Here is a 15,692-nt window from a genome sequence, read left to right on the forward strand (position 1 = left end):
AATCTTCCTTTGACACTCCTTCCCATGAAGCATCAAAGATATGCTCCTTAGTAAACCTGCACTCTGCACTCAGGTCTTTGATATCATTTGATATGCTGTATAGTGAATTCCAAAATCACAACTATCCAAGACATTTTGATTCTTGTCAGTGAATGGAATGAAATTGAAACTGATGTTTTAAATTTTATTAATTCAAACAGGGGATAAAATGAATGTGTGCTGTTTCCAGGTAATTTTTAAATTAAATTAAATAAAAATAATTTATTACAAATATTGTTTCAGATAAATTATGTGAATGTCACCTTGCAAATTGCCAGCACTGTGATCTGCAATGCTGTGATGTAATCTATATTTTTTGTCTAAATGTTAAAACAGAATGGTAATTTGACTCATGTAATGTTTTAAGTATCTTTTCAATAACTGGAGACACTTGCTTGGTGTCTGTTTCCCCCTTGCTTCAGAATTCTCATAACTGCCTCTTAGAATCATACTCATTGTAGAATATGGAATGTCCCATTTCACAACTGCATTCTCTTTGGTTAGACTCATCTCTATCATACAGAAGACAATGTTGTTGATCTGGAAGCATCTTTTTTCTTGTCTACTGGCATCCAGGAGCTTAATTATACACAGCAATCAGTTTGAATAACACATCCAGGCACATAGCTGCATATTTTTTCTACTCAAAAAAATTAATGTGCTGGGTGTTTAAGTAATTAGCTCAAGGCAGTCAGATTTTAATAGCGTTGTTTTAACTTATGCACTGTTGAATGCCATTGAGTTCTGCATTACAAGTGCCCTCTCGGAGGCTGGTGTAGGAACTGGAACTATAGCAGCTCACAAGCTATTGTTGAAAGTCAGGTGGAGGGAGAAAAAATTACAGTAAAGAAATTTAGAGCCAAAGATATTTTGTAAGCCTTAAATATTCACCATGCATAAACAAAACATTTGTACCCGGAGATCTGTCTGTTGCCTTTCAGTGATGTTAGATCTTCAAAACAGAGTTCAGGGCAAAAAAGAAACAACAGAACTAATCAACCATAAGAAGGAAAGAATGGCATGACAAGTTTCAAGGCTACACAGGTTTCCAAATATGGAAATCCTCTCTTACTAACCTGTAGGACTGTTTTTCAGCCTCCTCTTCGCAGGAAAACAATGGAGACTGTGTTGACTGGGAGAATTTAGAAAAGACGCTTCATACAGATGATTTCATTCGATTATTTCACAAAGGACTGGCACAAAGATAACTCTGTTTTACAGCACCCCTCTTAAAATAATCTTACTGGTCCCTCTGTATTGCGAGATACCTGGTCTTTGAAATGTTCTTAAAACAACTTTGTTTTTTGTTATTGTATCAGCACCATCTAGTGGATCATTAAGAACACATCTTAATGTTGTGTTCATGCCAGTAGAAGTCCAGAGCCTTGAAAACCACATTGAATTGATATGCTCATATTGCAAATACTCAATTTGGAGAAAAAATCTGATGCAGAGTTCATGTAAATCAGCTTGACATTGACTTCAAAATACTGTGCTTAATGCCTTTTGAATTTCTTTAGCCATCAGTAGGAGCCACTTCAAAAAATCTTAACAGAGTCAAGAGTCTATCCTGCAATGTGGCACTCAGGATGCCCGACTGATATCATCCGAACAACTCACAGAACAACTCAAATTGCAGAATGCCTGAGAGCGCCGAGACAGGGACCCCTTCGAACATACTTACCTCTATCCCTTGCAGATCATTGCTAGTTTATTTCAATGCTGTGGGCTCCTGGTCACACTTGGCTGATGACCCTGTGGGATCAAGCTTGGGCTGTGGAGCTCACCTTTCACTCAGCACCTTATCCACCTTTTTTGCCCCAGCATTATAATGCTCTAAGAGTGCTTCAGGAATTCAGCCCCAATTTTAGAACACCAGATTTACATGGACCCTTTTCAGTGGCCCATGACATTTAGCTAAAGCTGAAGAAAATCAGTCTCTTGAGGTTTTCATACAATACATTTTTGTGTGGCGCAAGGTACTTAACATAAAAAAAATAATAATGCTTTCAATTTACATACAAATACAGGCTGGACATTTACCTGCACAGGCCAGGGCTTCAGCTAATGTCACAATTCATGAACTTTCAACAGAAGCAGCCCCCAGCTATCCCCCACCTCACTTTTCAGATAGCTACGACGTCTTCAATCTACTACCAAGATCACACACTCCAAAAGAGATTGTGACAGGGGGGAGCAACACCAAACTGAACTTCAAAGTCTGAGAGTGCAATCATTTCATTATGATGAAAGGTTTGCTTTCTTTCATACAGATGAAAAGAAAACTGATGTTATTTGATGCTCACCTTTCCAGCTGAAAGAATCAACAAACACAAAAAAAACAACTGGACTGCATGCCTGCAATGTGGCTCCCTTGGCAGACTGGTTGGAATTTGCATTCAAGGAATGAATGTGGCTAAAACTATATTTAGCTTCTACATACAATCTTTTTCCATTATTTTTATTGGCTCAAGTTGAGCATCCACTTCAATTATTTGTTCTTTAGGGAATCTGGAATTGTTAAAGAAGGCAGCAATGCTATATGTAAATTCAAAAATCAAATATTAAAAATGCCTACCAAGAAGATGAGAACACATTTATTGAAGTACTGTTTTCATAAACACAAGTTCCACAATAATTACACCTGAGACTTTCTATATCTTACAAAGAATATTTGACTTTTAACACACGAAAATGTTTTAGTAAGACTATCAAAGCTGTTGATGTTAATTAAAAGTACAAAAAAGCCCCAGGGTTCTTCCAAAACGTATTTCCCCATCTCTTCCCAGTCAAGCACAATCACAAAAAAAAAACCTTTACATGTATATGTATACATTTATATACACATTAGTGAGAAAATATTGAGCAGCTGGAAACCACCACTGCTGACAAGAATTAATTATAAAAGGCATATCTATTAACACTGACGTCTGTGCGTACAGAGTCAACAGGACAAAAGCTTAAGTTGCTGTGCAATCACAACTTCTTAAAATTTTAAAACTTAAAATGGAATCCTCAACGTTTTCCTGCCTTCCTGTTCCCCAGCCACTCCCTCCACAGTCTGTCCATGCAAACTACATGTGTTCACTACGTGATCTGAGAGGAGCACGGAACATATGTAGTCCCAGAAATTTAAAAACAAAAGAAATCCTCTTCCTTTCTCTAGGGGGCAGTCACAAGTACTTCCTTCCATGGGCAGGGCAGGGTCACTGGATGACTTCGAAGTAGTGCAGAATGGCCATGATATGCTGAGGCATGAACACATAGCCTGTGTACACCGCCATCCCAGCCACTGAGATCAGGAGAGAATCTGAGAGAGCTTGTTAAAGAATGAACAGTGGACCATACTTCTCTATGGGTTTCACATTCATACAGAATAACCACACACCTCTGAGCAAGGGTGGCATAATGAAATTTAACCATGCTGACTGGACCATAGCTAAAAAAAAGGTCATCCCACCATGAGTAACCCACCCTGAGGCTGACCCAAAATGATGCAGTATCAAAACTTGTATGGGGCAATTCTTGCCATACTGAGAACTACTTACCCTATATGATGCATCTGTCTGCTGGTCAAGGGAAAGCAATCCATTCAATGTGAGCCAAACTGTGTTTGACATCAAACATTCAATGCAAGGCACATGGAAATCCTTTAACTTTCATACAAAGGGTTTACAGTAAGCACTGCAACACTTCCTAGAACTGTGAATTGTGTTTCCAGGGCAACCCCTTTTAAACGATAGTGTCAGTTACAGCCATCACCTTCAATTACAGTCAGCTGAAATTGAGGGAAAACTGAACTGTGGAGTGTGTGAGGCTCTACATTAAAGATGTTGAGCTGAAGAAATTAGTAGCAAATACAGGCACATGGATAGTATTTGTACTATGTCAAAATGTCCCTTGCAGAAAAGCCTAAGTCTTAAAACCAAGCATCAGTGTCATTATGTTCTTGCCACCATGGTATCCATACAGGAACTACTGTAATGTCAGCCAATTCTTTTTTGATATGGGACACTCGACTCAGAATGTGTTTGGGATACCATCATCAGCAAAGTGATGCACAAAATCAAAATGCAGGTAAAGCAAGTCACATCATTTCAGGCTTTTTGCAGTTAGCTATGTAGCTAATTGCCGACAGTTAATCTAGGTAGCTGCCCATCTCAGATGATTTTCATCATAGTATCCATCTAATTGTGCCAGCTAGCTGTGGAGATAGCTTATTTTCAACCAAACCATTTTTACAATAATCACCTAAGATTAATATAATATCACATTGCATAGTTGTTTAATACACATTTATCCATAGCAACTTCATTCACAATTTTGCTCTTTTCTACAGCTGAACATTTTACTGAAATAATTCAGGCTATGGTTATTTCTCTGGAGTACAACAGTAAACAATGGGCGATCTTCAAACACTGATGCCCACGCTAAAATCTGCAAATTTGGTTCCTACCTGGGGCTCAAACATTAAGTAGATCAGTGCCATGACTCGGGATACAAGCTCATGCCACCCAGTTTGGTGAAAGAGGTTTTTAGAGGTGGGCCAGTTTATTTAAACTCACTGTGCACAGAGTCTCATGTGTATCTAAAGGTTCTTACCCTATCACTTGTTATTTTAACTTGGACCTCATCAATTATTTTAGCAACTATTACCTGGGGAGTTTTGCTTTTCTTTGCAAGCTTTGTCGTCTCTGACTGGTAGACTCACTGAGTCTTAAATAGCCGTTTTCACATATGAACTCCGGACAATGTCCAAAGAATCAGGTCCGGACATTGTCCGGAGTTGCCCTTTCAGACATGTAGCACACAACAGGAGATAGTCCATGTCAGACGCGTTCTCACCTACTGGGAATACTCCGTTTAGTTTAGTCGAGGGGTGGCGCCTGAATAGAGCGTGCAGGAGGCAGGACATGACGCAAAAAGTACGCTGCAGAAATCGCAGTGGCTGTATTCGAAACCGCCTACTGCATACTGTGTACTGCGTACTACACAAGTACATACTGTATACTGCATGCTATTTTTCAGTGTAGTACCATTAATGATTACATTTGTAGTACATTTGTCGCATGAAATCATTTTGAGTTTAGAAACGTCCAGATTTCCTCGTGGTATTTTCCAGTTAGACGCCACTTGCATTCTCACCAGTGAAAAGTATTGAAGAGTTCACAAAAAGTATTCTAGAGTTGACGTATTTTCAGGTTCTCTTTTCATGTCTTACCTTTCGGTGGTACGGGCACATACACTTGATCGTTGGACTTAACTGCCAGCTAGCTAGATAACGTTAGTTTCAACTAATTTGAACAGATGAAGCGGGGTGCTAGTTCTTTCATTAAGTTAGCTAGTGATACCCAGATAGGCAGCGGTATTATCTAGTTAGCAGGTTATGTCAGTTGCAACTAGCTAGTCAATCGGCAGCTAGCAACTCATTGGCTGTACGACTGGCCAATTACTTATTTTTCTTCAGCTACACAAATTATTTTTTAAAATATCTTACAGCCATTGGGGGGTGGGGGGAAGAAACATAACACCTACATTCCATATTCGCCTCTCTTCCCCACCCATGACCTCCCACCACCACACAAACGAGTAACAAATGCGCTATTTAACAAGCCATAGTTTGGCACCGCCTTCAGGCGCCCCTGTTCCAAACACACCCTGCTTCTCAGAAACTGGACATCTTAACTTCCTGTGCCTCATCACCCCAAACAGTGAGTATTAGCATAATTACATAAAGGACTCCTTCTGTTCCTCCTTGTTAAACAAAACGACACAGGTTAAGGTCATATACTTATATTTCAGCGTTGTTTTCAAGCAGGAATTCGTAACACTGAAGCTACCGAGGAACAGACACTGGCAAGATGAAACATTTACCTCCACCTCTACTCTACAGTATCGGCTCATTATAGATGGCGTTGCGACCCAAGTGGCACCAAAACAATTTAACTGAATCAGGTAAAGATGTTTCCGTGTCACTTCACTTGATTTCTCCACAGACCTGTTGCACTCATCTGAAAGACACAAGCAAGAACTCCACAACAGACTGTTTACAAATACAGCTGGCTAAATAAATGGGACATCTGGAGACAAAAGGCGAAATTTGTTAAGCATGTGCCGTAGCTACCGGCGCTTTAATCGTACACAGTCCCATAACTACCTACAAAGTTCCACTGGACCTGCGTGCAACCTTTCTCCAGACATTAGCAAAGTAGCCTGTTAGCTTCTTAGCCAGCACTAGTGGCGTAGCTCCGGATAGCATCTTTTACAGACAAGTATCGACGCACGAATACCAAGCGATTTTTACAGAAAAGGATACTGAATACTGTTCTCTCCCATGGCTCCAGCATATACAGAGCTGTGATGAGTAAATACTGGTAATAAAACCAGGATATTTGTTTCCAGGCATCCCCGAACGCCATAGTCGTCCAACACGCTTCTATCTTCCCTCTCCTCTCTATTCTGCTTCCTGGTGGAGCCTCTTAACCCCACCCAATGACGCCACTTTGTGTCGTCAGTGTGACGTGATACTCCAGCGCTGTGTGGATGCGTGGGCAGGCAGGAGAATTGCAGCATGATTCATATTAGTGGTGTTCAAAACGATTCTTTTTAGTGATTCGGTTCCTTGCGTTCAATACAATAAAATGATTCGAAATACTTAGGCTACTAACATCTGCTGGAATGTAACGCTTGTTTGCTAGCGATGTTTGTTAACCATAACGTAGCTAAATGTCTAATAGAAAAATCAGAACTTACCGATGGCATTGTAGATCCACTCGACGTTGGCGTGGTATGACCTCGCAAAGCTGCTTTAACACCAGCAGCTACTGCTTTTTCAATTATTTCCGCCAAATCACCACCACCTGTTGCTACACTCGCCATGTTTCTACATTGCCACAGTGCTTGATGTGAATGCCCGAGCTTTTCCATGGGAAAAAACATGCGTCACACAATGGAGGTCTGGTTCACTACCATATTCATTAGGTTCATTCTACATTTGCATATTAGATTTAACATTTAACATTTACATTTAACATTTATATTTAACATTTACATTTAACACTTATATTTACACAACTTATTTCATATTTTTCATTAATGAAAAATATTACCCTTGAAAAAGACTTTGACAGATTTGCATCAATTTGTCTGTACTTGTATGGAAAAGTGACAGTTTGAAGTTGTACTGCTTTTTTATACTATTGCCTATTTCTGCATTTTTTTTCATCCTGCGGGTGGCAATATAGTGGCGTCTTGACTAGATGCGAACAATTCCCTACGTTACCTTTTCCATGTGTTTGGGCGTCATGGCCATAATATGAAATAGGAATATTTGAGGCAGATTGCCAGGTCACCACCTAAAATTGGTCTGGTGGTAGGTTTAATGAAATTCATTGATTTAACCATGCGATAGCGTCTGAAAGGCTAAATAACAACAACATAAGACTACTGTTTCAAAATCAAATAATACATTTATTTCACAGCAGTGGTGAAGCCAGTATTAAAAGAGAGGCCAAAAAACTAATAAGCGCACACAGCACCAGTGTGTCCGCACCCGGCACCGTGAGGGGGCAAGAGGGGGCTTTGCTCCTCAGTTGTATTTAGCCAGTAGCCTGGCCTCCAAAAAGGACATTTTTTTCTCCTCTCCACCTCATCAACCATCACCTCTAACTCCGTGTCCGACTATTTTTTCTTACATCCTGCCATTGATCCTGAGCATCAATCAGATTTACCTGGGATCTTTAATATGTTAATTCGCATATTAAAGGCGTGTCTCGGTTCATATAAGAACAATTGTGGGAGTGTACGTTAAGCGTGTTCATGTGCACATAATCTCACGCTGATTTGATTTACGCTCAGATTTATGAAGACAATCAGGCGTAAGTAGTGTTTGATAACTGACGAAAAATCTCCGTACACAAATCGCGTACGCGTACGCATACATAGATTGATAGGCTACATATGGCCCATGGAGTCTCCCACACACACACACACACGACCTAACATAACTGTGTAACAAAGTAGCCTAACACAGCCTACATAACAGTCTCAAAGGAAAAACATTAATCATAAAGAAAGGCTAACGACAAAAATGAAAAGAATCGGGAACACACACTTCCTTAGCAGCAGTGGCTAACTATCAACCACTACAATACTGTGTATCAGTGTTTCTCAACCCTCTTCTGGAGTACCCCCTGCCCTGCATGTTTTAGATCTCTCCCTGCTCAATGATCAAAATGATTCAAATGATCAATTCGTTATGAACTCCTGAAGCTGCTTAATAACAAACTGATCATTGGAACCAGCTGTGTTGGAGCAGGGAGAGATCTAAAACATGCAGGGCAGGGGATACTCCAGCAGAGGGTTGAGAAACACTGCTGTATATTATGTAGTCTAAGCATCATAATTAAAATAATCCACAAAACCACTGTAGTTTACTGAACTATTCAAATGTGATTCAGGTCAGTAGAGGGCATATTTCACGCTGTACTCTTTGGAGTCGTACGGAACCATTGTACTGAGAACATTTCGGGTCTCATCGTCAACATAGAGAATCTTTCGAGTCTGAACGAACCATTGTACTGAGAACTTGTCAACAGTACATCAGGTCAGTCAGTACACAGTGGGGGCGTTTTAAGTCTTCCAGAGTCAGTCACATGCTGTTGTCACCATGATCAGCATAGTCACTGAGCCACAGTGCTGAGATGGCCAGTAGGAGGTGCTTCAAGTGTTTTAGCATTTCAGCCATTGGCTAGTTGTCATCATGAACGTACTGCTGCTTCAGTTTTGTGATAGGTTGCTTCATGGACAGACCGCATAGCCAATACCCACTGGAGGGAGAGTTATAGCCGCTATGCCAGCTAATCAGCGCACATGTTTGCAAAGAGGAAGGAACGAATCTTTTAAGACTAGCAATTCAGTACACTCAGTACACCTCAAAGATTTGTTCAAAAAGATCCGTTCGTTCACGTACTGCACATCACTGACAGATACAGTTACATTAGTGATAAACATGAGTTTTATTGCTATGAAACAGTACTGATATTATTTCATGGATTCTACTCAGGACATCAGAAAAAAGATCAGACGTGAGCATTTCTGCAGAATTTGATTCCTTGGAGTAATACAAGCCATTTAAAAATGAGGAAATCAAATTAAAAGTAAAATCAAACTGAAATGGCTCAATCTATTAAAGTACTGAATTGCTGAATTTACTTAATTACAGTAAGCCAAAATTATACATTTTAACTATATGTTGGTACCCCATGATGGTAATAGTCAGTCACTTTTATACAATAAAAAATCTCAGCCATGTTGAAAAACTAAAACACATGGGCAGGCCAACAGCATATAGGTTTTGCAGTCTTTCAAACACTGGCAAGCTAAGCTTCAAACCAGCAGTATATTTAACTGTGGCTTGCCAGGATGTTGAAGAAATGGTAAACTTCATCCTTGTCGAACACCGCCACCTCAGTGGAGCACTCAGAGCACCGGACTGGGTGGTACGTCTCCTCTGGCTCAGCCTCCACGAAACCAGGTTCTGTCTGCTGGTGGCCCTTCATCCTCTTTCTCCGATTCGTCCACTTCCCGTCAGCAGGAGTTCTGTACCTCAGAGCCTCCTCTCGGTTCACCGTGCAGTTCATGACAAACATGGCTCTGTACTGAGTCCTGTACTTCTCATGCCTGAGGGGACAGGACACCAAGGAGCAGGTCAGATCCAGTCTGCCACACTACTGTACAAGACTGGCAAAAACTGCTTCTGCCTTCTACTTCTGAGAACTTAAGTACAAAATGAGTGACTTTCAAGGGTGTTGTTTTCTGCGTTGCCTCCAGCTGTATTCATCTAGAACACACTATATAGTGGTTTCATACAATATAATCATCTAGCCATTTATACATATCTCACACACACCTAGTTTTGAGGTTACCAGCCAACAAGATCTGTCTATCATCCACCCACTAACAGCTCCATCTAGGACACTACGCATATATAAATCCTTGAAGAGGATTAGTACATTTTTGATTTCACTGGTGGTGAATTTTGGCCTGACTGTAAATGAGAGGGCTAGAAAAACAAAAAGAAACTACTGGCCAAAAATTAAAGGCTGGTAATCAACAGAAACTTTAGCTTGGATTTCTAGCTGTTAGCTCCACATCCATCACTATCAACAAGCCTCTCTCATACACTGTGTCTTCTCCTTGCACTGTGTTAAAAACCATTCTTGTAACATCGACTTGAAAAATGGGTACTGGAGTATGCTTTTTTTTTTTTTTGTAAAACTCTATCCATCTCTGTAGATCTGTTCGCAAATTCCAGTCTTGTTCATTACAGTGCAAAACAAATTTCTGAAATAGTGTAAATGTATAGCAGGTATAACGTGGTTAGTCCCAGTAGTGCCCCACCTCTGACAGTCCAGACACAGGGTAGTCATGCATGCCGGGCAGTTGAGAACCGCGTCACTGTTGGGGAGTGCCTGGGGCTTTCCCTCTCTGCTCGCTGATCCTCGCAGCTGTTTCCTGCTGCCCCTGTACCTGATCAACCCCATAAAGAGTATCTTAAAACTGTCAATAAGAGGACACTTTGAGCTGCATGCAAATGGCCTACTGCTTGTATGTAAATATCTATTGGTCAATAAACTTTTTTTTTAGCTGAGAGAATGGATTTTTAAAAAATGATTACACCAGTTTACACAAAACTAGTGGTGTGATTGTATTTACTCTAATAAACAGCACAGAAAAATATATCATGAACTTTCTGATGTCCTCTTGACTCTGTTTTGATCTTTAAAAACTGGTACACTTATACACTGGTACACTTGGATGTTTTACCCTTTTTAATGAAGCCACTGACCTGTACAGTATATTTCATCCAATATGAAACAAGTACATGTAGATGATATTTGCCTGTTAAATACTTTAAGGGTAGTGTTTGCTCAGTTGTGCACTCAGAGGGCTTCTCTGGTGAGCAGACATTATTTTCACAAAGTTGGGCACAGGGGGTGCAATTCTGAAGAGGGCTGGAATACAGTGTCACAGGAGTCGCTGGCACATGTCCTCCTCCTTGGCTTTTGCAGGTTAATGTTTCCAACACAATATTCCACAACAAGTCATGAAATATTTGGGAAAGACTCACCAGGATAAATACAACCTTTGTACTAATTTTACCAGCATTCTCCTGCTTTGTTTTTCCTAGTATTACATTATTACAAGTGGAAAAATAAGGTGTTACCTTGTATGGTGAAGGTATACTTTACTGCATGGATAAACCACACCTCATCACTATGAGTCTGACAGGGCGTTTTGATCACTGACTATTAATGACCTTTTGTTCATGTGTGTGAACAAGTTATGTGAAGCACGTAATTCCCGAAAAGCACTGCTGAATAGCAGCAATAGTACCATGGGTGAGCTAACCTTCTGGGAGCAGCACAGAGCATTGAGACTGTTCTCCCACAAAGGCTGTATGAATAACACATGAAGGCAATGGCCAGGTGAAGAGCCTTTGATAGCAACATTGTATATTTATGACCTCGGTTTTGGGGTGTCCCCAGCATACTCACTCTGTCCTCTTGGCATCCACCCAGGCCTGGTCCCGGTCGTCTTTGTCTGGGTCATACAGAAGCTCATCATTAGTGGGGATGCGCCTTTGTTTCCACCTCTGGCCATCTGATTTACCTGAGAGAAAAGACATCTCAGTGCATTCCCCTCTCTGATTCACTTCAAACATATTTAACAACAGCAGTGTGCTGAGGAGACAGTGACAACCTTTAGTGTGTGGGGGAGGGCAGAACACTGTATAACAGATTTATCCCAGCTGCTGTTCATTCCCAACCCTGGCCTATGCCTGGTTTTTCCGTAATTCCACTCAACTTTATTACAGGGATTTAACTAAGCTATAAACTGAACACTTGTTGCAACTGTCATTTCCAATTCTTTAGTCAAGACAGCAAAGGTGCTTTTATGTGCTATGTCCATAGCAGATGCATTCCTAGTCACTGATATACACCTGGTAGAGGGGGCGGTCTGAGGTCCATATCTGAGTGCAGACCTAAGAGATCCATCAGAGCATGACCTGCAGGGAACACTTTGCTAACAGACAGTTTCAGTTTTCTTAGCTTGGATTCCCATGACAACCACTGTATTCATGTAGGAGTTCTTGGGCATAGAGAATGCACTCCTGTGATACACTTTCATGCCGACCGTGGCTATTTTCCACACTGCTAGTTGCCGAGCATGCTGCAATGAGCTAAATGCTGATTAGAGGACAGGAATGGCTTCACTGATGTCATCAGAGCAACCTGCATAAATCACAGTACATGCAATGACTCACTGGGTGCCTGAGAGCAGCGAGACAAGTAACCCCTGCTGACATACCCAGTCCTCTCCCCCAGCGGAGCCAAGTGGATTTGTTCTTCTGTTGTGGGCTTTCAGTCATAGTCAGCTGGTCATGCAGCTGGGATCAAAAATGGGCCATACTCAGTGCCCCTTATAACCACCAAGCTCCTCAGCCCCCTTTTAAGCACTGAGTTCCTCAGGCCCCCTACAGCAGGTTTTCTACACAGTTAAGTGTTTTGGCTGTGTTTGGCCTGTCCTTGTTTTCAAACACAAAGTTACAATCTGGAAGAACTGCATTTCAGTCGTTTTGTTAATTAAATCAGCTGTTTAATTTGCATGCCTCCTGTGAAATGGGAGTGCATGAATGACTGTGTAATAACCTGCAGGGATGTCTGCATCATAATTCAGCTTGCGCTGAAAGAATGGATGTGCCCGTTTTTTGTTCATTTGTTCACAGTAAAAACCAGGCTTATATGACATTCAAGAAATACTTTACCTAAACATGAGCATGAACCAGTCTGAGCTTGAGTCAAAACCAGTGACAGCGCCACTATTGTGTTTACTTTACAACTATATGGTTGCAACTGATCTGATGTGCATGTGTAGTCCAGAAACCTACGGCACAGTAGCTGAAGATTCACCCTGGGTAAGGAGCAGATGCACACTTTAAACTTCACACATGGACATCTGACTAAACTTGGCAAATAAGCACCACATGCAGCAGAAACAAAGGCTTTGCACACACACACTCTCGGTTGGTTTGTGTGACATATAAACCCACTGTTAGTCTTGTGCAAATCAGGCCTGCTTCCACTCTGTGTGAGCTTTTTTTGAAATAAGACTTACTGCCCACAAGGGGACTGAAACTTAACTGGATACACTTCTGTTTCTGTAACCACAGGGGTGCAGGTCCAAATCCCAGATGTGGTGCTGATGTTGTGTTCTTAGGTAAAGACACTCAACATTCCAGTGTATAAATTCAGAATATGTTTTATAAAAAGAGTAATGGTATTTAAAATCTAAGAAATCGCAGCACCAAAATACCAGCTTACCTGGCTTTTCATCATCATCTTCTGAATCTGTGTCAAAGTAGATCCTGTCGTAGAGCAGAGGCTGCTCAGCTCCGCTCACTCCTGCATCTGCAGGGCTACCTGTCACACCTGGGGTCCCCCCTGATGACCACAGAGAGAAGAGCTAGTGACTCAAACTTTGCTCCAGAGCAACACACAAACCTCTTACAGCAGAAACCTCACAGGTATCCCCACCACACCCTGAAAATGCCAATAACTCCATCTCTACAGTCTTCACATAGATATAGAAAAATACAGCTGTCACTGCATATGCAGTTGAACTTGTGAATCGTTTTACAACTAGCGCCAAGGCAAACAAAAATTCAACCATGGACAGGGTTTTTGGTTTGATTTGAGACCAGCATATACACTTTGGTGTTTTGCCTCAGGTGACACTTTGAGATATTTGAAAACCGTTAACCACTCCCTGTGGACACTCAACTATTCCCATTGCTCTATGGGACTTAATACCAGAATACAACACACTGGACCAGAGTGTGCTCATCAGCCCTCCTCACACACTGCCTATGTGAAGCTACGCTCCCCCACACCAGCTGACACCACCTGCTGAGCGTGGGGCTGTCCATCTGCACTCCATCGACTTCATGGTAGTGTTCAACTCCGCCTCCATCTCCTTCTCGAACTCATCCCCGCTGGACGACTCACTCTCCCCCGTCAGGTACTCCCTGATCAGTTTTTTCTTCTGATCGGGGGTTCCGTGAAGGAGCACGTCCAGCTCGTCCTCGGAGCTGGTACATCAACACAAACCAAAAGAGAGATGTTCTGGTGGTCGATTATTGCTTCATAAAAGCTCTAACTAGTGTTAAGAGGGTTAGGGGCGATTCAATTGGATGTTCCATTCCATAATACGTACAGCTAAAGTTAGCTGACAAGCCCAGTAAGAACAGTGACTAATAAACTAATCTGAGCCTAGGTTTGCTTACTAGGCTGAACTAGTTGCTGCTAGTTATCTTTTCACAAATCGCTAACAGAGAAAAACTCCCAACACTGAACAGTTTGACAATGACGCTAGGCTAAAACATTGCGTAACCAGGCAATTCGCTAATTATAACTACCTAGCACCAGCCAGCTAAAGTTATACATATTTAAATGCCTAAATTGCCAAGACAATCGCCTAAAAACATTACTAATTAGTTAGCTTGTTGGACACAACAAACTAATTACGTTTTGTAAACAAACTAACACGCTAACCATCAATCCGGTGTTAGCTAACCTGCTCGCGGCTCTCTCTTCATCACTCGGCTCCTCGATTTCATATGAATCGTAATCGTCTTTTCTATTCATTTGTTCTTTTCGTTCTGTGACACGAGTTGTTACCGACAATAATATTCTGAATTAATCAGTTTCGCCCAAAACGCCCATTTATGTTCACTGGATAAATTCTCTGACTGGCGTAGGTCTACTACAGAACATTTCTGAATTTGCAACAACACGTTGGTCCAACGCTTATATCCTTCCCCATCTAACTACTTCTTCAGAGTAGTTCCGAGTAACGTAGAAATCACTGTATTGGAGCGGGAATATACTGTATGAGCTACGTGTTAAATTTTGCGTTACCACGGCAAAGTAAACGATTCTTTCTAATAATGGCACTTATTTGTTCTTAGATAGTAGTTCATCTTTGAATACAAACATGTTACTTGGCCAATACAGAATTACTGATAAACAAAAACGTTTACATGTTTGGTCAATTTAACTGCGTAATGTGCTAAATTTAGATGGCATAAATTGCGCCACCATGTGGGGTAATATTTCTGTTCTCTCCACAATAAATAGCACAAAAATGTCCTCAGACCATTTTTTCAAAGTCACTTATACTGAATATTTCAACGTGCCATAGACGGTATTTTTTCTCTTTATCTGAAAACCACTTGACCAAGTAAAACACACTTGGACCTTTATATGACGAAGTCAAATTTACTAATGTTGTGTCCTTTTTCATACATCAGAAGTTTTCATTCAGAAAAACCACTTGGCTTACAAGCAACTAAAACCATTTTAAAAGCTTCACAGCAACAGTTCTTCATACCAGCTGGGAATGTTTTGACTTACACCAAACGTCATTTGTCCATGGTTGCACGGAAAGATGAACTGTTTGTCCATCCTGTTCTATCCACTAGGAGTTGTCTTTGGAGTCTTTTTTTATTCACATTCCTTTTTGTAAAGAAGTACTCATTCCTTATCTTAAATTCAGCATCACACATAGCCTATCAAAAGATGAGTGATTAA

The 15,692-nt window shown here is 41.0% G+C and overlaps 2 protein-coding genes across 2 annotated transcripts; both read right to left on the reverse strand.

The window, feature by feature from the left end:
- Positions 1 to 2,604: 2,604 nt before the first annotated feature.
- sptssa (serine palmitoyltransferase, small subunit A) lies at positions 2,605 to 6,539 on the reverse strand. The gene is made up of 2 exons (XM_036543073.1): positions 6,356 to 6,539; positions 2,605 to 3,349 (listed from the first exon to the last, which is right to left on the reverse strand). Exons 1-2 carry the CDS (start codon positions 6,456 to 6,458, stop codon positions 3,246 to 3,248), a joined length of 207 nt encoding a protein of 68 aa, XP_036398966.1. The 5' UTR covers positions 6,459 to 6,539; the 3' UTR covers positions 2,605 to 3,245.
- Positions 6,540 to 9,198: 2,659 nt separating this feature from the next.
- On the reverse strand, positions 9,199 to 14,916 carry LOC118787503 (e2f-associated phosphoprotein). The gene is made up of 6 exons (XM_036543084.1): positions 14,677 to 14,916; positions 14,007 to 14,191; positions 13,425 to 13,544; positions 11,598 to 11,712; positions 10,441 to 10,569; positions 9,199 to 9,720 (listed from the first exon to the last, which is right to left on the reverse strand). The coding sequence occupies exons 1-6, from the start codon at positions 14,745 to 14,747 to the stop codon at positions 9,444 to 9,446; spliced, it is 897 nt and encodes a 298-aa protein (XP_036398977.1). The 5' UTR covers positions 14,748 to 14,916; the 3' UTR covers positions 9,199 to 9,443.
- Positions 14,917 to 15,692: the final 776 nt, after the last annotated feature.

The sequence above is a fragment of the Megalops cyprinoides genome, chromosome 12 (genome assembly GCF_013368585.1).
Source record: "Megalops cyprinoides isolate fMegCyp1 chromosome 12, fMegCyp1.pri, whole genome shotgun sequence".
NCBI lineage: Eukaryota > Metazoa > Chordata > Actinopteri > Elopiformes > Megalopidae > Megalops > Megalops cyprinoides.